This window comes from Acomys russatus, chromosome 4 (genome assembly GCF_903995435.1).
Source record: "Acomys russatus chromosome 4, mAcoRus1.1, whole genome shotgun sequence".
Taxonomy (NCBI): domain Eukaryota; kingdom Metazoa; phylum Chordata; class Mammalia; order Rodentia; family Muridae; genus Acomys; species Acomys russatus.
The window spans coordinates 61,428,448-61,451,469 of record NC_067140.1 but is presented as its reverse complement, the minus strand read 5'-3'; the positions used below and the strand labels follow the sequence as shown (position 1 = coordinate 61,451,469).

The following is a 23,022-nucleotide window of genomic DNA, read 5'->3' as shown; positions in this document are numbered from 1 at the left end:
TATTAAATGCCAAATGGAAGAAGCCACTCTGTGCCATGATGTTACCTTATAAGTGTTTAGTTGTTGTGTTCAAACAGGAAATAATGAAGTTATGTACATGGGATGGCATGAAGTTTTACCATGATAACTTATATTAAAGCTATAAATTATAGCATATAACATAATCTAAAACATCATGGACATTGTGGTGAGTTTGACCATTAACAAGTAATGGACTGGCCTTGAATTCTAGAAGCTGCTTGGCAAGGCCTTATGACTTAAACATTAAAATTGTCATATTGGCAGTTGGATAATGTGTGGATCCTCAGCTTGATTATATCAGTGTATCTCAAGTAGGCGTCAAAATATATTTATTAGTTACAAAGTGGCCTTGTTAACTGTCAAACTTACCAATACATGGCAGGAATATTATTGGTGTTTTAAAAATGACAGTCCGCCAAAGCCACTGGAGGAGGCGGAACACTGAAACATTTCTCTGCTACCTCTGTTGCTTATCCAAAGTCCCTTCTGGTAAACGGCAGAATGCTTAAACTCTCAGCTTCTCTGCGTAGGCACTCGAGCACAAAGGATTCTCTGGTTCAGAATTTACTATGAGCTCCCAGTGTCGACATAAGGCTTGCTAAGGGATTGTGGCCTGGCAGCGTGAGTAGGCAGGTAGACTAATTCTATGGTGTGTTGTCATGAATAGAGGGAAAAAAAAAATAAAACTCATTGATGTTCAAGGCAAGGAAGGTGGTGATCCCAAGGAGACACAGTCTTCATTGGGTACACTCTTCATTGGCTCTAGGGAAAGAGTCTGGAGAGCTCCATTTACAAGGTCCGTTTAACTGGGGAGTGGCAGGGGATGGCTATTTTAGAGCCTTTGCCATGATGAAAGGTTATATCCGCACTATAGTTGCATCATTATAGGTAAAGGAGATATGGTGTACGGCAACTTACTGCCGTTCAGATACCCTGCCTCGAGGCAACGTGAAGTCTACCGAAACTTCTATGTAACTGTTTGCCACACATGCATGCACTCCATTTTTAGAGGGAAATCTTTTGTAATTGAATTTTCAGCCATGCTGAGACAGAGGGGACAGGAAGTACTCACTGCGTGCTGGATGAGTCAGTGCCAATGTTAGAGTACAGTAATCACCTTCTAGTAAACCCCAGGAGCAGAAATATACTCAGAGAAATAGTGTCCTTTCAGAAGGGCCATTGCCTCCCTAGTCTGTCCAACTGCAGTCTGGGATGGCCTTTCAATTTAACGATATCCACCAAGAACTAACTATAGGAGGAGGCCCCCAGTTTTGTGGCCTCTTCGATATCACTGTTGCATATGGCTTTTGATATTTCACATTTGAAAGAGTAGAATCCAGGATTTTGTTCTGGGCTCTTCCGCGGGTTTGTGATCATAAACAAATGACCGGGGGCCTCTGATTTTTAACCAAACAACCCCCTTGGGCAAAGAACACTGCAGTGACCTATGGGAGGTGGGGGCTGCCTTCCAGTGAGGAGAAAAAAAGACGTCTGTGAACAATCCTGTTAGTAACAGCCAAGGGCATCACACTGGACCGGAAATGACTTAGGCAGACAGGAACTGGCAAGAAGCCTCACACATTTGCAAACAAGTTTTTTAAAAATCAGCCAAACTGCCTTTTCAGTTCCATGTAACTAGGGCTCTCTCAGGCTGGTTTTCAAGTCAGTGTTACTCATAGCTTCAAGCGCCACCAGGTCACCTTGGTGATGGTCCTGTTAAAGGCCAGTGTTTATAACATCCCAGACAACTAATGTAAACGGAGATGCTTATCCTGCCCAAGTGGCTAAGTAAGACGCACTGCAATTAGCAGCAAAAAGAGATGTTGCAACTGTGTCATAACACACACACACACACACACACACACACACACACACACACACACACACACACCACATACTTGCACACCCTGCTTATTTAGATAGAATATTTTTTAAATGAGCACCCTGAGAGGCTTAAGAACACATATGCTGTTTTCTAAGGAGGGACTGTTTCATGAGGACTGGTCACCCTCTGGACTCCATTACGGCTCCGTCTAAATATGTCAGCCCCCTTGTCATTATTGATTGTTTCCATTTTAACAAATAAACATGTTTTCTTCTCCCAATCGCATCGGCAGTGTTAAGAGTCCACCCACTGACTCACATTCCCAGCCCACACAGATGCTAAGGGTTTCATTTTTTTTCTTCTTTAGCTTTGTCCACATTGTGGATACTGTTGATGGGGAATGTTTGACTTAATGGAGAGAGAATGTGCATTTGCTTGAAACCTAGGATGCAGCTCCTCTGTTTTTGGCTTGAGTGGGCAGGGTCACAGTTTCCCTGTGACCTCTGCTGCTTGTTCTAACTATAATGAGAAGACGATAAAGCCATTGCAGGGTGCCGCCCAAGTGGGTCTCGGCTTTCACAAGCTCGAGTTTTAGAACCTACCTGGCATCACATGCTCTCTCTTTTTTAAAAAAATATTTTATTAATTTATTCATAATACATCTCAATTGTTATCCCATCCCTTGTATCCTCCCATTCTTCCCTCCCTCCTGCTTTCCCCCTACTCCCCTCCCCTATGACTGTGACTGAGGGGGACCTCCTCCCCCTGTATATGCTCATAGGGTATCAAGTCTCTTCTTGATAGCCTGTGATCCTTCCCCTGAGTTCCACCGGGCCTCCCCATCAAGGGGACATGGTCAAATATGGGGCACCAGAGTTCATGTGAAAGTCATACCCCACTCTCCACTCAACTGTGGAGAATGTCCTGTCCATTGCCTAGATCTGGGTAGGGGTTCGAAGTTTACTGCACATATTGTCCTTGGCTGGTGCCATAGTTTGAGCAGGACCCCTGGGCTCAGATCTGCCCATCATAATGTTCTTCTTGTAGGTTTCTAGGACCCTCTGGATCTCTTAACCGGGGGATAAAATCAGAACAGTTGGATTAGCAAGAATTCTGGATAAATCTGTTTCTCAAACTCTGTGTTCCTATCACATGGAGACTGTTTCTGGCGGTTCTCAGAGTCATACGCTTCCGCACCAACAGCTAGTCATTTCCTCCTGCGTTCTTATCACCACAAATTTTCCTCCACTGGCTCTCAGCCTGTGGAAACTCCATGGGTGTTCACTTCAGTTAATAGTTTTGGCTCAAATTTTGACCCAAATTAAGAAATCCAAGTAGCCCTTGCATTTAAGCTATCACGCCCACTTCCTCAGCCCTGAGTTCTAGAGATCCCCTCTAAGCCAAGACGATAGGCTCAGGATCGTGGGACAGAAGATATCTGGGGCAGAAAGACAAACATCTGTGTAGGTGGCATGGGTGAGAGACTACAGAAGTTCAAAATACATCCCATGGCTGGGTGACAGATTGTGGGCGTAGGCAAAGCCCTGCCATGGAGTCCCTTACCCTCCAGGGGGCCCTGTTCAAAGGACCTGTGAGAGTCTTTGTGACAGAGGACCAGTGGGGTTAAGGAGCTTGCAGTGTCAGCCTGAATGTGAATTTCTTTGCTTTGCTTGGCTTCCACTTCTTCTGAAAAATGAATTTTCTGTCTGGAGCAAACTTGTGGAGAAAAGAGAACATTTGTACAGAAAGAGATGTTCTTGGCAAATGTGTGTCGTTTCCTTCATGCTAGTGAAGAGTGTTTCAGTATGCTGCTTTTGTTTGCTTGTTTTCCTTATGGCTCAGTTTCCCTCTGTTTGCCCAAGTCTGCCATGGAAACAGTTAATAAGAGCTGGTGTGTGTGTGTGTGTGTGTGTGTGTGTGTGTGTGTGTGTGTGTGTGTGTCCATACTCACGCTGACGCTGTTAACTTGGAAATGTGTTTGCATCCTTTGAGCTGCTGTCTTTCTCATCTGCTTCTTACGCCCTAAGAACATAAGCTACTTAGCAGGATTCATTATATTCACAACATGAGGCTTGAACGTGACCCTGAAGTTACCCTTTTCAGGTATTCCAAAGATCACAACACATATCCTCTTGCAAATGGAATTTCTTTCACCTCAAAAGCATGACAAAAGTCTAAAAATATTTTTATTTTATTATTATATTTTATTAATAATTTATTAAACCTATAAAATCATTTATCATTACATTTTAATAATAATAATAATAATAATAATAATAATAATAATAATAATAATAATAAATTCCTGTATCAAAAGAAGTGGCCATTCTGTTAAATGTAAGATTAATGGAAAAGATAAAAGCATATGAAAATAGTGGTATCTTTGACCAATAGACAACTGGACAAAGAGAGAATAAAAAGACAATTGGGGGTTGAATATGGTCAAAGGACATGACATATATGCATGAAGACGTAATCAGACCCATCTTACAAAATGAATATATGCTAGTAAAAAGAGAAAATTGGAGAGTATAGACTTACAGATGGACAGGCTCTGACTAATTGTGAAATTACACTTAGCAAAAGACCGTTCTAGGCTTAAGATGGAACCTTTGGCAAGCCACCTGTTTCTTAACACTTCTGAATCATTTAACTGAGTAAACAAAAGAGGAAACAAAAGAGAAAACAAAAAAAACAGTAAACAAAAGAGCAAGTATAGGGTTCCCACCTGAATTCTTCTTCAGCCACTATCTGAGTGGCCACTGGAAATCCTTGCAACATTTCTTCTGACTGCCCAAGGTTTGTGTGAGGCATTGGTTTCCACTTAAAAAATCATAGTACCTTATCCATGCATATCTGTTTCTAGTAAGTGACAGAGCTAATTATGAAGATAATCCCTTATACATTGAATCCATTTGATGGAAAAAAGTCACCATAATGTTTTTATACAGTCTATCTTAGATACATTTGAAATGAAATTTCAGAGAAGAGAGAAAAAAAGAAATCACTTTTGATCTTTTATTAACTTGTCCTAATCTGGTATTTCTTTCTTCTTCTTCTTTTTTTTTTTTTTCCAAGACAGGGTCTCTCTGTGTAGCCTTGGCTGTCCTGGACTCGCTTTGTAGACCAGGCTGGCCTCGAATTCACAGCCATCAGCCTGCCTCTGCCTCCCGAGTGCTGTAATCTGGTATTTCTTATTCTGACAAAAGTTCTTTTGTAGGCTGACGTTAGTCTTACATGAAGCTCACGAAGGCTTAGGCTGCAGTGTGCTGCCGACTGACAGGAAGCTAGGGAAGAGTACACAAAGCCTCAAGCAACATCTTCTGCATATGACCGAAGGGATACTGCCTAAAACAAGAATCGTACAAAAATAAAGCATACCGAAATAACAATGCTTTAACTTTAATAATAAAAATATGTCATCATTCAAGAATTTTCTGATGTGGTCAACATTATATTCATTTGCCTATAAATATGAGAAATGCATATTTCCTATAGTTGTCTTAACAAGATATATTGCCAATAAAAACATGACCGTAAACACTAACTGGAAGGCATTAGGCGACTCACTTTTTATGTTGTCACTTGGAGAGAGGTGGCTTTGCCAAGAGGAGGCTGGGCAGAGAATGGCGAATGGCGGCCACCCACAGCAAATGCAATGAGCACATTCTTCTGTCTTTGCAAATTAAAATGCAAAGCCACTCAATAGAGAACTTAGCATCTACATATCTGTATTATACTGTGGTGAGGATGAGAGAGAATTTGCTTTTGAGTACTGCTAAGTCATTTTTTAAAAGGCAAAAAAAGCACAAAAAAACAAATAAAAAAGCTTTGGTGCCAAACTTTTTTCTGAAGTGCTGGTTATTTTCCAGACATCAATGAATGTGAGATCGGAGCACATAACTGTGGCAGACATGCTCTATGCACCAACACGGCGGGGAGCTTCAAGTGCAGCTGCAGCCCTGGCTGGATTGGAGACGGCGTTAAGTGCACAGGTGAACTGGAAAAATGGCGGAAGTTGCATTCGTGAGCTACATGGATTAGAAATGTGAAAATATGAATTTTATAAAGTGAGGTTTGATTTGTGTATTACTCGATGTAAATGTCGTGGTATTGATAATCATTTGTTCTTAAGATCTGGATGAATGCTCTAATGGAACGCACATGTGCAGCCAACACGCGGACTGCAAGAACACCATGGGGTCGTACCGCTGTCTCTGTAAAGACGGATACACGGGCGATGGCTTCACCTGCACAGGTATGCTTGCTTTGGAAACAACCATGTGACTGTGTAACCAACAATTCTTTTTGAAGACTGGGCTGTCCCAATCAAGTGCCAGATAAGATTTTTTTTTTATCAGAGATTAGGTCGTCCCCATGCTATGAAACCTTGGTGGCAAGTCACCAAGAAGAACTCAAAAGCTAGCACAGTCTATGTGTGTATATCTGCCTGTCTCTCTCACACACAGACATCTCATGTATATGCATATGTATATATATGTACACATATACATTTATATGCACATATATCAATCTATATGATGGCATCACGATTCTAAAGCAAATCATCCTACCAGTTATGTGTTCACCTTTGTGCCTTCATATCTGTTTCTCACTGGTGACTTCCTGTCTTATCAAACCCAAGGATGAACTTCCTGTAGGAAGACACAGGGCAGAGGATGTGGTGTTCTGCACGAGGGAGGCAGTACAAACCTTCACCACATCACCAAACCATCACAGTGTATTGGCATAACAACAGTTCAAAACTATTTTGTAAGGTTTTCTCTTACCTTATGATGTACTCATGAAATCATCACTCTTCTTAGCTCTAATTAAAAGTCACAGAATTGGCACAAACTTGCAATATGAATTTAAATATGTATGATTGCCTACTATGCAATGGTGTAGTTCATGCAGATACTCACCTGTGCTTGTCCACAAAGACAGTACTTCTTGTGTCAAGGCTTTGGGATTAAATAAGACAGACCCATTACCCATTGGCCATAAAGTGGTATGACTATACCATCCATATTTTAAGTCACCTATGTGACTTAGAGAATCAGCTTAAATTAATTTTAAAAATTGAGAAGAGCTGGTTTCCGTCCGGCACTGTGAAGTTATTAATAAGGTGGGAGGTAAGTGCAAAAAAGCGAAGGGTCACTGGGTGACTTTCTAAAATGCACTGGAAGTTTTATCATAGCTGAAATCATCTCTGCCCAATCCAGGGATGTTTTATCTTATTATTTTATGCACTCATTAGGCATTGATGCTCACATGCACGCCACTTTGTCTGTGCCCGAAGCCTGAGAAATGGGTACACACTGTGATGTGTCCTTTTGGGTCTGGCACATGTCCTCCCTGTGGGTGACCCTTCTTGTCAAAAGATCTTAGCCTGAATAATGAGTTTGACCTAATATTCATTCTGCAGCATTAGGGATGATATAGGATTCAGAGTTCTGAGTCTGTACCTAACACTGCTGCACATTCAATATGGGCATTCCAAAGAAAAAGCCAGTGAGTTTACATTTATCAAGCAGGAGTTAGGACGAAGTTCCGCTAAGCTCAGGAACTTGGCAGTTATAAAAATTATAGGACCTGAGGCACTGGAAAGCGCTTGATTGCAAAAAGTATAGCTTGTGTTTCTGTCTGCAGACCTCGACGAGTGCTCGGACAACCTGAACCTTTGTGGCAATGGCCAGTGCCTCAACGCCCCTGGCGGGTACCGCTGCGAATGTGACATGGGCTTTGTGCCCAGTGCTGACGGGAAGGCCTGTGAAGGTAACCATGGGGAAGCTGTAAGAGCCTGGCAGGGCTGGATGAGATTTGATTATTCACACATTACTGACTTTTTTTCTACTCTAAACCTGGAGTATGTTTTGCCTTCACATGTAAGCTGGTCCGTTGACTCGGTAGAGGAGTGGGATGGCTAGTGTTGTCAACCTCAGAAGATCTAGAGACACTGAGAGTCAAGCCTCCGGGCATGCCTGTGAGGAATTATCTAGATGAGATTACCTGAGGTGAGAGTCATCTAAACTCTGGGGAGCACCATTTTATAGGCAGGGGTCCTGGATTAGGTAAGGTAAGAGAAAGAGAACAGAACATCAGAAGCCACTGCTCTCTGCTTCCTGGCCGTGGACATACATGATAGCCTCAGGCATCTGCTACCCCAATGTCCCTGCCACAAACACACGTGAGCTGAAATAAACGCTCTTACTTTTGCTACTTTTTTTTTTTTTTTGGGTATTTTGTCACACCAACAGGACAAGTGACTGGTAGAAGATAACTGTACCTTCAGGTGGACCATTTCTGTTAATGCAGAGAAAATCTGGGCCAAGGGGTCTGCAGTGTCAGACCATGGCACATAAGAGAGAAACAGTGACTATGCGTAGTTCATTCCGTGGGACTCAGTTATCCCTACTTCTGAGGGGAAAAAAAAAACCCTCTCAAAGCCCAGATCCCTTGATGTTCTGAGAGCTGTCTATAAATACAGAAGCATGGTTGTTGATGTCGGCCAGGCTTTGGTTTCTAGAGATCAAGTCTTCCAGATAATGACAGCACAGAGTTTGCTTCCTTGTGTGGAGTATTGGCCTAAATATATCTTAGAACATTCTCTAAATACCTCCAGCATGTAGATGGAGAACGGGATTTGACATGTCCCTGGAGGAGAGTTCCCTGGAATAGCGCCACTTGCTTTGGTCTCTCGGCTTCAAGCTCTGTCTTTCTGGGAAGCATTGGTCAGACAGGAAGAGGCCTGGGAGCCTGTTGACTCAGGATGGATCCAATTAGGAAGTAACAGATTCTTCCTCTTACTCACACTTGTCAAATCTAAGCACATTGTCTTTATTGAACGTAATTAGGGACTACAGTGAACTAAAGTGATTTCAGGAGAAATAAACGAATGATAACGATTGACAGAAGTTTAGGCAAGACCCCGATTAGCGCATTAGCCAATAGCTGTTCCTTATTAAGCAGATATGAACTCAGAATCCCCAGCTGTGTTGTATGCATTGATTTCTGTATTTTCCTTAGTTTTGGAACCCTTGGGCATTCTTTATTGTGTTCCTGTTAAAAACGCAGCACCAAAAGAAAGCTTCTGAGGCAAGACACTATATTATGCTCTTGCTCATGAGCCTAATGCCTTGTTGGCTTCTGTACCCCCAAGCCCAGGGGACATAGGCACTATGCCACTACTGGTGACACAAACAGTCCCAGGGCAAATGTTGCTTCTCTTAAAACTTTACAGGAAGGGTTTGTCTGTTTGTTTGTCCTTAATATAAATCATCACCGACAGAGTGGTCACGCCTAGTTAAAGCAGTCTCCAGTCTGAAAATGTGTGTATTCATCACACAAACAGAACACTCTGGGGAAGTAGTCGGTGCGGGGGGGAGGGGGGCGTGCGGAGGAGGCCTGGAAGAGGCATCCGCAGTGCGTGGGTCTCCTATGGACCACAGCAAGCACACCCATAGAACTAGGACAGAGCAGAAAACTGAACTTTAAAGCTATCCTAAAGAGGGTCTTAAAATTTTAATTCTCCACCAAAACTGTGGAATATTTAGATAAGAACAGCACAAGAATTTAGTCTGTATTGTTCTGTTTGGCTTTTGATTACATCAAGATGTAAATCTATATCAAATGTCACAAAGACAGATGGCTGTCTAGAAAATGTTCAGGCTATGGCTTGGCATGTGATGGGGCCCAAGGAGACATAGCCTGTCACTAGCAAGCCTTTGGTGTAGTGACAATCCCCTGTAAGTCTAGGGGACTGCCTACATTGTTGGCAGGTAGACTACATGTTCTTAATGCCAATATCCATTGGCTAATTTTATTGGGTGGCTTCTTTAATGGAGTTTTTAAAAAATTCTCCCTCTTTTTGTAATCCCTCCCCCCAAGATATTGATGAGTGCTCCCTTCCAAACATCTGTGTCTTTGGAACTTGCCACAATCTCCCGGGCCTCTTCCGTTGTGAGTGTGAGATTGGCTACGAGCTGGACCGGAGTGGTGGGAACTGCACAGGTAAGGTATCATTCATGTAAAAAAAAATAAGGGCTTCGGGTACCCTAGGGGGCATGTTACTCGGGCATCACCAGGACCAAACAAGCTGCAGAGGAAAAGATAGAAAGAGTAAGGCATTGAGAGTCAAGGGTGTATTTTCTCAGGCCTGGAATGGATGAGGTAAGAGTGTACAAAGTAAAGAGATAGGTCTGTAGGTATGGACGTGAGCTTGTGGCTCTAGAGGGATATTTCTGGGGAGCTCTCGCTGCACGGCCTCCTGCCATTTCCTTCCCTCCTAGAATACACCTTCAGAACCTCCATTCAGGGGCCATGCCTTGAGATCTCTGATTCGTTCCTTGTACATTTCCAATGCAATACCCACACATTTCCACCCTTGCTCTGGGTACTGAGCACCAGAGTGCCTGATGTGTAGGGGCAGGCCATGCATTTCTTTTGTGCGCAGTGGTGGGTGTTGGGGGTACAAGTAGGTGGTTAGGTGTCTGTACCTATGTATGTGGAGGCCGGAAGTCAAGGTCCAGTGTCTTCCTCTGTTGCACTTGTTGAGACATGGTCTCTCACTGTGCCTAGAGCTCACTGATTGGCTAGACTGGCTGCCATGAGGTCCTGAGAGCTTCCTGCTTCTTTCTCCTACTCCGAGCAGTCTATGAATACAGGGCATCTCAACTCGGGTTCCCCTACTTGCATTGCCAATGCTTCACCCACTGAACTATCTTCTTAGCTCCATTTAATACATAAGTAATTTTTCTGTAGAACAAAGGACTCCTAGGGAAACATTAAAAAAACAAAACAAAACAAAAAACCTACAGTTATCCACCACACAGCTCTCTTTGGCACCAAGAAAAGGCTGACAGTCAGTTTCTTTCTTTCTTTCTTTCTTTTTTTTTTTTTTTGTCCACCCTCCTACTCAAAATACAGAGGAAGCAGGTCCCATCCTCAAGGACATCGGGGTTCCCAGGCCACAGCAAACACCCCAAGACAAGCATCCTGATTCCCCACACTGTCTGCTCCAAAGCCATTTGTCTAGTTCGGGGTGTTTCTAAAACATTAAAAACAAAAAAAGAAGGTTGTACAGGGTTAGAATTTGTCAAAAAAAAAAAAAAATCCATGTCCTAAGTATCTGGAATGCTGTGCGTATTTTTGGACTAGAAACCAAAAGGAAATGCTCTGCACAGCATCTGGGTGAGGAAAGTCTTACGAGCTTGAAGAAGCACACTAAGCCTCCTGCATGTGTATGCAAGAGGACAGCAGAGACCACCTGCTCCCAAGTGTTCCCTGGGACAGCTTGCTCTAATCTGACAAAATAACACTCCACACATATTAAATATTGCTTTTATAAACCTATGTCTGAAATTTTGGTTGACCGGGGTCAAAACAATGTTTTGCCGCCAGTTACCTTGACTGGAATATTTTTCTTAGCTTCAAAGCTACTTTTTATTCTGATGACAAATTCGAAGGGTAAACATGGTCAGGGGGTGGGGGTTGGATCAAAGACTTCAACACAGGTCCTCCTGGTGACTCTCGGAGCTGGGAGGTGGAATCAGTAGGCATAACCTCAGAACGGTTCTCATTGGGAGCCAGAGACTAGGTGCGACTGCCTGGGTGATGTCAGTCCACACAGGATGCTGGGTAATTCTGCCCATCTGTTTGGCTGCAGATGTCAATGAGTGTCTGGATCCAACCACCTGTATCAGTGGCAACTGTGTCAACACCCCTGGTAGTTACATATGTGACTGTCCACCTGATTTTGAGCTGAATCCAACTCGGGTTGGCTGTGTCGGTAAGATCCTTAAAACTTTTTTTAAGGCACATGCTATTTATTATCTTAAAAGCATTACTGAGTATTCCACTCCTGATGTTTTCAAAAGTAATAGTATAGAAGTATAAATATTTCTTAAACACATTATATACTTTGAGCTTTCTTTTCTGAAGGAAAACGGCCGTATATATTTTCTTGGGCACTTTTCAGCTTCTTCTTAGTAAAAGTAAATTTCAGAAATGAGTTTGACTCTTTGCCCCTTCTACCACTACAACAGGAAGAATTTGCCTGACAAGTTTTTTGGTTTGTGCGTGTGTGTGTGTGTGTGTGTGTGTGTGTGTGTGTGTGTGTGTGTGTGTGTGTGTGTGACAAATAGATACTCGATCCGGAAACTGCTATCTGGATATCCGGCCCCGAGGAGACAACGGAGATACAGCCTGCAGCAATGAAATCGGAGTTGGTGTTTCTAAGGCTTCCTGCTGTTGCTCTCTGGGTAAAGCCTGGGGAACTCCGTGTGAACTGTGTCCTGCTGTGAACACGTGTAAGTGGACAACCTCCTGCCTGTTATTACTCCATCCCAGACGTGTTCTCTCTAGAGTCATGAAGGGGAAACAACAGAAGGAGGGATCTGCTGGTGTCGCCATGTTTGGGATAGGAAAGGGTCAAGGCCATCAGTCCAGGACATAAGAGCCCAAAAGCTCTCTCTTTGGCTTGCCCTAAAAGCTGTGTAGGGCAGGGAGTGTCTCCTATCCTAGTAAGAAGTTACAATGACTTTAGTATTTCCAGGGCTAGGTTTTCAAGTATATTTGAACGGAAACTCCAGAATGCAGCTTGAAGGATATACCTCTTTTAAAGGGACTTCTGTCCTGTATACTTTGATTTAAATCAGGTGTAGCCAGTCTGGCCAAAGTCAGTGCCTGCTGCTTATTGGCATTAACATCGGTTCACCCCTTGAAGAAGAGCCATTTGCTCCTCAAAATATTCACCAAGTAAGTTGAGAGTAGAAATATGGATTAGCCAGAGTTCCACCCTCCAGGAATGTGCACCTGTTAGGCAGAATGGGGCACAAATATAAGCGCTGTCCTTCAGCACGAGCCTTAACCACTGAGGAAGAAGAGTAGGCACAAAGTCACACTGGACAGAAAACATGCCCTAGGTTCAAGGTGGGACCTTCAGAGTGGTGGCTGTGTGACCTTGGCCAGGGTAGTGTCTTAGGATACCTCACCCAGCACAGCCTGGCCACCACCACCTTCTCTCAGAGAGAGAGAGAGACAGACAGACAGACAGACAGACAGACAGACAGAGACAGAGAGAGGGAGATATTAGTTCAAGTTGGAAGTGGGTGTTGACTGCTTGGTGAACTTTTCAGCATTAAAAAAAAAAAGAGTTCGAGGCCAGCCTGGTCTACAAAGCGAGTCCAGGACAGTCAAAGCTAACACAGAGAGACCCTGTCTTGAAAAACCAAAAAAAAAAAAAAAAAAAAAAAAAAGACATGACATAAGTGAGGAGACACCCAAAGGAAGAGCAGAAGAAAACTAAGAATGAAGACCCCAATGTCATTGATATTAAGAGGGGCAGAACTAGATTAGGATTTGGGGCTATGGTATAGGACAACAATGATGAGCAAGAGATCACAGTTCAGATTACATGGGAATTTGAACATATATGAATCCATATGGTTTCATAAAGCCAGGGCAAGGATGAGGCTCAGAAAGACATTGATAATTCTGAAAGAATAAGACTCAGGTTCTTTAGGGTGACATTATGGGCTGGGTCACTGTTACTCACATAATGAGCCATGACACCGAAAGAAAAACTCTCGTGGCTTGCTGGAATAGTTAAAAGAGCCTAGAAAAACTGGCTTCTTTTGAAGATCATATCTTTAGAATCACATGAGTGGCAGAGGAGTGAGGAAAATATCTAGCCATCAAGGAGGGGAGTGGGCCGAGAAAAAGAATGAAGAATCTCCTACCCTCTGTTTGGAAAGGGCTTTTAGAGAGAAGCTGGTGATTATTATGAGAGATGCCGACACCTAAGAAGGAATGCTAAGTGTAACCAAAATGGAGTAAAGTTGGCAGGGAACAAAAATAGGGAGGAACCCTCTTTTAAAGTGCAGTGACAGATAGAAAGAATAAAATATCTCACAAGAATGTACGACCAGGAGAGTAACTGTGGGTTTCCAAGATGAGCACAGCGGCCTTATGTTTGGCGTGCTGTATGCTAAGATGCTCATTTGCTTTAAATAGGTAAATCAGAGCTGAAGAGTCCAAACGGTTAGCGTTTCAGTCAGATGTGCCAGCATTCCTCCTGAAGATGTTATTTTAGAAGTTTTAGATTTAGAAGGACTCACATGGAACTTTTTGTTTCTATAGCTGAGTATAAAATCCTTTGCCCTGGAGGAGAAGGTTTTCGGCCAAATCCCATCACTGTTATATTGGAAGGTAAGGGCTCCAACTTTGTCTTAGCATGCACACCGTTTGGGTGTCCGTGGGTTTAATGGGATCCTGAAGGCATGCTTTCTTTTCATCCTAATAGACATTGATGAGTGCCAGGAGCTTCCAGGGTTGTGCCAAGGCGGGAAGTGCATCAACACCTTTGGCAGCTTCCAGTGCCGCTGCCCAACTGGTTACTACCTGAACGAGGATACTCGAGTGTGTGATGGTAAATGATCCCTTGCAGGCTGTGCTCTTCAAATACTGAGGACTGACTAACCCTCCAAACCAGAACAGAGTTACCAGGAGATCGAGGAGCCAGCAGCATAATAGCTTCGTAGGCCGAACTCGAACTAAACCGTGTTGTTTAGAAAATCCATTTTCACTAGACTATCATGCATGCTATCTCTGTACAGGACAGTTCTGGGCTCCTTTTCTTTTCCTTAACCACTTGCCACCTGTACACATGTGTTCAAATAAACCTCCGGAGAACGTTTATCTTTATGATACAACCAATGGCCTCATTCACCTTTTTAAAGATAGAGGATTTTGACCATTTTTCAATTTGAGAGTAACTAGTTCAAGGACTGGGTGGTGGGATCAATCTATATCCAGGATTCGCAGGACCAGTCAGGGAAGAGACCTCTTCAGTAAGAATTATTTGAGCATCGCCACGCATAAGACCTAGTGCTCAGACTTGTGGTTAACAGATGCTCCAGTGAGCCCCCTTGTTTGAAAGAGGAGAGGCACTAAGGGAGTCCCACCTGACTTTGTCTTACAGCGAAGAGTTAGGAAGTCAGCTGCTGATGGCTTTAGCCTAGATTATATGTGTGAATATATGAAATACGTCATTACCTTTCTGAAGTGCACTTTGATGGTTATGATTTTGCCCCATTTCCATCACTCGGTGCTTTGGGGGACCATTAAGGACTGACCTACTAAGCGCTCATATCAGAAGGTATGAGCCCCTCTGTGAGCCTTCTTGACTGACAAGCTAACGTAGAGAAGGGGCACCCACAGGCTAAGGACCTAGGCTTCACATGCTCTGGATGGAGGTCTTGCTCTTCACTGTCGACTTCCACCCTGACACCAATCACCCGCTGGCTCCAGAGTGATGCTTTCCTATTCATCTAGCACTTTCTCTCTTGGGTTGCAGATGTGAATGAATGTGCGACTCCTGGTATCTGTGGCCCAGGGACATGTTACAACACCGTTGGCAACTATACCTGCATTTGCCCTCCAGACTACATGCAAGTGAACGGGGGAAATAACTGCATGGGTGAGTCTGAGTTTTCCTCGAGCACGGGGGCTCTGCTCTGGTCTGCAAAAGACCAGTCAAGCAGCTGGCGCACGTGGGGGCCGTTCTGCTCACCGGAGTTATTCCCTTCTTTGAACTGTTGTAGTGGGAGGGCCCACACATGACCCTGGTAGACCATAAGTTTGGCACTTCCACCACTGTGTGTGGTAGTTGAGGGCTTTCTTTAAAATGTGACGTTGGGAGATGCCAAACAGTTTAATGGCCCTTCTATTTGACTTATAGGTGTGTCTCTATACAATTATATTACAGCGCTGACCAACAGCATTAAAACATCATGAGTCGGAAATAAGAGACTCATGCCAAATGGCAGTGGAGAATTGTTATGAGCAGAGTGGGTGGAGGGCCATGTAAAGCTCGCTAATGCTGCACTACATAATGATGTCACCCTGTGGCACAGGGAATACACTTCTCCAAGTGCCTTGCTTGTAGCCGAGAGACAATGTGTGCACGAAGGTTTCCTGCTTCTGTTACGTCTGGATGACCACGGATCCTTGCTCTTTTTTGAGTCGCCCCTTAAGAGTTGCGGAGACACTGAGATCACCAGGCCCGTTTGTTCTTTTTCCTCCTAGACATGAGAAGAAGTCTGTGCTACAGAAACTACTATGCTGACAATCAGACCTGCGATGGGGAACTCCTGTTCAACATGACCAAGAAGATGTGCTGTTGCTCCTACAACATTGGCAGGGCCTGGAACAAGCCCTGTGAACAGTGCCCTATTCCAAGCACAGGTGACCAGGCTGGAGAAGTTAGCTAGGAACTGCCAGAGAAGACTGGGCTTAGTAAAAAGAGAAAAGAGCGTAATCTGTATTTTCAGAGAGAAAACTTGACCTACCAAGGCGAGCATTTACTTTGCAGTTAGTTGCCTGTGGTCATTCCTGCTGAACGCTGAGTAACACTATATATTTTCTAATTTGCATCCAACTTTGTAACCAAACCAGTAAATTCAACATATCATGAAAATATAAACATCGCTAGCATTGTTTCAGAGCTCCCCCACACAGGGGACAACAGGGAAAGCACCCGATAAATAAATGAGCATCTTTTTTCGTGTATTTAAAGCTAACCTTGGGCCGGGGAGAAGGCGCTGTGTATAAAATCACTCACCATGCGAGTGAGAGGGCCTGAGTGGGATTGATGAGAACTCACATGAAAGCCAGACACAGCAAAGAGGATGGGGCATGTGGAAACCCGTTCTCTCTCACTGTCAGCGGGGAGGTTGTTTTTCCCTTCAGTGTCTGTGTCACAGGCACTGCTACTTCCAGTGTTTTCAGATGGATATATTTTTATAAATGTTTCCTGGTTATTTCTCTCTGTGAATTCTTGCTCACTCTTGACTTATGCCCCTTCTTTGTTTGCTTCTTGCAGATGAGTTTGCTACCCTCTGTGGGAGCCAGAGGCCAGGTTTCGTCATTGATATTTACACTGGCTTACCCGTGGGTGAGTTTGAGCCTGTGTGCTTGTGAGTGTGGTGGGGGTTCTCTGCTTCCGCCTCTGTGTTAGAAGCGGGAGGTATACACACCATCATTTTCCTAAGGTCCGCTTTTTTTCTTTTCTGAGAAGGAAACATTGTCAGATGATCCTCACGCTGTTTTGAAGAAGTGCAAGTCTTCACTTGAAATAGTGAAAAGCCCTTTGCAGCGCCCCCTAATGGATAGAAGCCTTTACTGCTTGTGATTAAGGGCCTGGAAAACTTTTCAGAAGTTACAATCAAGCTTAGCGAATCTAGCGCTAGGTACCAACAAAGGAAGGTCAGGCCCAGCTGAAGTTGGATTTGACTGTAATTTAGTGTCTTTCTGTCTAAATGTAACCCGACTTTTCAGTACTTCTATGGGGCTGGTTTCACAAAGCCCCCTTGCTATCAGTTCTGTCTCCCCAGGCCTCTCTTTAGGCCCCTTGTATGGAAAATTTCATGACATAAGTCTTTTCAGTATGTGGTCGTGTGGGAGCTGATGCAGGCCCTGCAGTGGTATAGTAGCTTGTAGTAGATTCAGAAGCACAGTGGATTGAGAAGCATTGCACAGCGTGTAGCCAGCATGGGCAGTGTCCTTGCGGTTTAGAAGCAAATACCACCAAAGTCAATGGAAGCTGTTGCATTCCCAAAACACCCCTCCCTGCCCCCCATGGCATGATTTATGTCAGTCCTTAGATGCCCCCTAAGCCTCTGCGACTGTGTCTGATAGCAGACACCACGGGCTTGCTCCAGCTTGCCTTATTCCTAGTAAGTAAACGTGAAGTCCACATCAGCCTTTCCAGTGACCTTGTTTAAGAAAACAAGGGCCTGGTCCAGCAATCAGCAGACTCTCTTAGTGCCAAATCCATATGGCTCCACAGGCCAGTCAACATCCAAAGAAACTTCATGGTTTGGAAAGAAAAACTGCTAAATGACATTGGCATGGCGCACCTGGCCTTAGCGACTCTGTTTTCCTCCTTCCCAAAACATCTTTTAATCTGTCTAGAATCTGTGATTGGGAGGTAAGTGGCCTCTAATGGTAATAGGCCTCCATGGGCAGTCCAGGCACGTAACCCAGCAAGGCCTGGCCCCCACACTTGGCAGTGAGCAAAGATGTGAAATGGCATTAGCACCATCCACTAGCCGACCTGGGAAGACCTCCAATCATCCTGTCCAACTCCTTTGCTTTCCAGTGGAGGAGGCAGAGGCCCAGAAAAGGGAAGAGACTCACCCAAGGCCACCAAGCTAATTAGTAACAGAGCTGGGACCAGAACCCAGTCCTGACTCACAGTTTGCTTGGCTCTAGCTCTGGGCAGCTAGAAACATGGTATTTAGCAATGCACTTAGAGTCACCAAATTCTGCCATGACAAAACATGCCTTATTTTATTTGAGCTTATAGCCTCCTTCTGAAAGGTCTTAGAACTCTTGCCATATAGAGTTCATTCTCATGCAGCTAAAACTATAGCATGTTTACTAAACTTCTCCAAGTGGAAATGGAATCCAGACAGGAAAAGAAAAAGACCACATTTAATAATATCCATTGGCTGTTTTGTACCTAACGATGAGATTCGACTCAGTGAGTGTTTGCTAAGCTAGGTAATAACACATCATTTCTACTTGGAACTAACGAATACGGGTGACCCTATTTCATGTGGATTCTAAATTGGGTGTTGTTTGCAGATAAAACATAGTTGTGATGTTACCTCACATGGCTACTTAACATTGGTGCCAAAGGTCAAAACTACCTGTGTTCAAAATAGTGATGCTTTGACATTGTACCCTTGGAGATATTTTTTTAAATCAGTTTCCTTAGGTTAGCATGTAAAACAATGGGCTTTATCATGACATTTTCCATACACACATGTAGTTATGCTTCTTCCCTTTGCACCTATGCCTGGTCCCTTCCTCCCTCCAGTCAGCCCACTCCTGCTTTCTTGCTATAGTAACCAATTACCCTACTTCTCGCCTCCCGTGAGAGCCCCCTCTCTAGAGATCGCCTTTCTAGTTTCACGGCCTACATCTCCTCAGGAGAAACTAATCTGTGTTTTCCATTAAGGACGTTAATTTGCTTTCAAACAAAATCAAACTCATCAAGAGGGGCCCTGGACAGGTTGGCTTCAGGGTGTGCTGCTCTGAAGTGTCCGCTGTTCTGCTAAACCCCACCTTAGCCCACGGTGGCTGCCTTACATCTCAGGCAAGGAAAATACCCTACAGGGCCTCCTGATTAGAGTAACAGAAGCCTCAGGACTAGAGACTTGTGAGTGTAGGCTGTACTGCCCAACTGACATGGTCTGTCAAATTCTGACAAGCAGACAGAGGGGCCCTCTAGAAGAAGAAGAAGAAGAAGAAGCAGACAAGCCTAACCCTCTGGCCTTGGAAAACGCAGTCTACTACAGCAGTCCTTCCTCAGAGCTGACCTTTAGTCAGACCCTCCTCACCTGCTGTACATGTTGCTCAGTGGATTCACAAGTGGTCCCTACCTTACCAATTGGATGCTTTGCAACAAAACTCATCCCGAAAGATAAGGACTCCACATAGACACGTGTGTGTCTGCCTTTCAGTCCTGTCTGAGCCTGTACAGGATCTGGGACCAGACTATGGCTCACAAGGGGCTTCCCTGTTTCTAGATATTGACGAATGCCGGGAAATCCCAGGGGTCTGTGAAAACGGAGTGTGCATCAACATGGTTGGCAGCTTCCGGTGTGAGTGCCCAGTGGGATTCTTCTACAATGACAAGCTACTGGTTTGTGAAGGTAAGTGTGCCTACACTACACGTACAAATGGAGCAACCAACAAGCTACTCAGCAACACCCTTGCCAAGTTCTGTAAGAGTGGACTCCAATCAAGAGGTAGAGCAGAAAAACACATTGCAGAAAATTCTTGACAAAAATACTATTTTTTTTTTTAAATTAATTAATTAAGAAAAGCACACGGCAGAGACTCAGATGAGATTTCATGCAAAAAGAATTTTTTTTTTCATTAACTCCCAGTGGGAAAACTATGCTGTCTATGCTAGAACCTCATCCTCTGACAACATGATATATTAGATTCCCAGCTGATAGGAAGAAGCTTTGAGTTCCTGGGTGTGTCGAATGGATTGCTTTTGTTTCCCTTTCTTCAAAGCAAACACAAGAGGGTAGTCATCTTTAACTAAATGTCAAAGTCAGTGTTCTCTTCCAAACAGAGACTCTGCCCCTCCCCACAAATGGAAACAATGGTGAACGCAACATTCCAAACTCACCCGAGAACTCTAAATGGCGAAAAGAACAAATCTGATTTTATATGGAGAATGTTGGCACGTGCGCAAATGGACTTTCGGCTGCCTCCTGTTGCCATGCGTGTACAGACTGAGATTCCAAGTGTTCCTTATAACTTCATACTTTCCCCCTCTGTCAGGGAGGATAGCACTCTCTTACATTTTAGTGGAAGAGACACTGCTGCGTATGAAGTATGTGATGTTCCTCAGGACAACTCAAGTCAGTTTCTACTTAATGCTTGAACGGCAGGCCTCTAGCCAAATTTTACACATTGTAGAGGGGTTGTTACCCCCTTGGCGCATGCGCTATGGCACACATGTCAATATTTTGACATTCGCAATCCTTTCTCTCTGAGGGACAGTTTAAAATCCATACACAGAGTTACGTTCCATTAGTAACCACATACTTGCTAGGCTTTCCTGCCAGCTTTCAAGCACCGTGGCCAACTGGGCAGGCATTGCTTGCCCTGCTTGCTGTGTGGGTTGTGGGTGGGGGTGATAGCCAATCTGGGACTTTTCATGGAGATAGCCAATTCAGACCATGGTTCCAGCTGTGGGGTTTGCAGGAACCATCAAGAATCGGGTTCCTACAGAGAAAGTGCAGCTGTAGGAAGAACAGGGACAGTAGATCTTCCTCGTGACTGTACTCTTTCCCTTCCGGAACACACCTCAGGATGCCTGCCAGGTAGAGGCCCCTTGTATAATTATTCAAATACCCCCTATGCCACTTAATTTTGCCAACAGTGCTGCCCTTGGCCAGGACACATAGGCAAGGCCACCCATGAGTACAAAGTCAGCCCAGACCTTGCAGTATACATGGGATTGAAAGCCTGCTGGGTCAGGGCATGGTACCCTGCTGTCGGGGAAGACCCAGCATGCTTCACCCACTGGTTCTGCTTATAAAGATGTCATGAAACAGCCCCGTTCAGAGAACGTGAAGAAGATTAGGTACCCTGATTTTTGGGTTCCATTTCACAAGTTATTCATCTTGGAGGTGAGTGTTTAAATACACGCAGCCACTTCCCAACACATTCTTAGCTTTCAAAATAAATCAGAAAATGAAGGTTAACTTCATTCACGTCTCAGCTGTCCTGCAACTGGAAAGGATTCCAGGAATGTTTTGGGGGACTTCCATATTTATACTTTGCACAAGGAAGTACATGAGCAGATGTTAGGCTTGCAAGTCACAGAAGTGCCTGCCTGTCACACCACTTGGCTTCTTCTGTGGCGTAGTTGACGCTGTGTTTCTTTACAGTTTACAAGCAGGGCAGAACTAGTGGGTGAAGCAATGCTGTGTCCATTACAACACTGGCACCACACTGCTACTCACAGGCCTACTGCCGGAGAGGTGCAGCTCACCCAACCTCACACAATCCCACTCCCGGGAGCTCCATCTGTGGTGGGAAGGTTTCCCCATCATAAAAAGCACAGGCCTGAGAGACATCCTGATGTATTTCTGTTGTGGCTTTTCCTGGAGAGGTCTGAACAAACAAAATTCACTCCAGGTTGGGCACTGACAGGAGACCAAAGAAGCAATTCTACCAGAGTCTACCGTAGTGGACTAGTAACTTTTCCTGAGTCATATACAGGAGGATGGGTGAGAGGTTCCACACGGGAGCATGGATGCCCATAGGCAGCTACATCATCGAAAGCCTACCCTACCCCAACATGGGGGACAGTTCATAGCAGCCGCTCCCTGAACAACTTGCAGGCAGCTTGCCTGGCCCTCAGCCAGAGTTTCCTCTCCCTCCTGAGGCTTGAAAGTTCTGTTCCCTTCCTCGGCCTTTTATATCTCATCACTTAGGGAACAAGATCCACCATCGGAATTGTACTTCCTGGCATCTGGAACACATTTACAGTGACGTATATATCTACTATGATTTTATAGTGATTGTATCATAGTTTCTTTGCCCTAAACTTCTCTGGGTTTTACCTACCTGCCCTCCCCAACAACCCCCAATCTAAGCCCTGGAAACTACTAATCTTTTTATTGGTCCCATAGTTTTGCCTTTTCCAGAAATTCAGATAGTTGGAATCAGAACAGCATATGGCTTTTTCAGGTGGCTCCCTTCACTTATTAATCCACATGTGACTTTCTCCCATGTCTTCTTGTTGTTGGCCAGTAGAATGTTGACTGATATTCTACCATCTTAATATACCACAGTGCATTTAGGGCGCATTCCCCTACTGAGGGGCTTCTTGGTTGCTTTCAAGTTCTTGTCATGATGAATGAACCTGCTGCAAATATCCACTGCTGTCTTTTCAGAAGACTGAGCCAATGTAAGGAGTTAGACATCACTGACTCAGCACCAGACTCTTTTCGCCCTTGAATTAAATTCTCTTCTGCTTGCAGATATTGATGAGTGTCAGAATGGCCCGGTGTGCCAGCGCAATGCTGAATGCATCAACACTGCAGGTAGCTACCGCTGTGACTGTAAGCCAGGCTACCGCCTCACCTCCACGGGCCAGTGCAACGGTACGTAGCACCCACCCAGGGGAGGTCGCTGTTGAGGGGTTGATATCTGCACTTCTTTAGAGAGTATAAGGCTAAGGGATAGAGGTAACAATTTAGGCTCACAAACTCAAAGTAACTAAAGAGGGAAAAAGAAAACAGGAAAATTGTTGAAATGTCTAAACACTTAGTATTTTGCCTTCCTTATAAGTGAGATATTTGCAAAGGAGAAATGAGGTCATTTACATAAATGGTTGCCTATGCCCCTACCCCACCCAGAAATACCCACCCACCCACACACATAAGCCCACAGTTCTCTAATCAGTGTTCATGACCAAATTATCATCATCAGCATCGTCGTCGTCGTCGTCGTTGTCATCTTCTACATAATCTCCCTTAGAGGAGGTCTTCATCATCTTCTCCACATGTGTTAAATGGCTACACTCCCTTGAGTTGGATCAGATTTTTCTGCATAGACAGATTTAAAATGCACAACAC

General features: G+C 44.3%; 1 protein-coding gene across 1 annotated transcript in view; it reads left to right on the top strand.

Annotated features, from left to right (window-relative positions):
• The window catches only part of Fbn1 (fibrillin 1), a 207,471-nt gene that overhangs the window by 146,440 nt on the left and 38,009 nt on the right, over nucleotides 1–23,022 (top strand). The window contains 13 exon segments of the mRNA XM_051144536.1: nucleotides 5,719–5,841; nucleotides 5,982–6,104; nucleotides 7,499–7,624; nucleotides 9,737–9,859; nucleotides 11,514–11,636; nucleotides 11,992–12,156; nucleotides 13,988–14,056; nucleotides 14,151–14,276; nucleotides 15,204–15,326; nucleotides 15,935–16,093; nucleotides 16,731–16,802; nucleotides 19,444–19,569; nucleotides 22,426–22,548. Of these exon segments, the coding sequence (XP_051000493.1) occupies nucleotides 5,719–5,841; nucleotides 5,982–6,104; nucleotides 7,499–7,624; nucleotides 9,737–9,859; nucleotides 11,514–11,636; nucleotides 11,992–12,156; nucleotides 13,988–14,056; nucleotides 14,151–14,276; nucleotides 15,204–15,326; nucleotides 15,935–16,093; nucleotides 16,731–16,802; nucleotides 19,444–19,569; nucleotides 22,426–22,548 (1,581 nt within the window).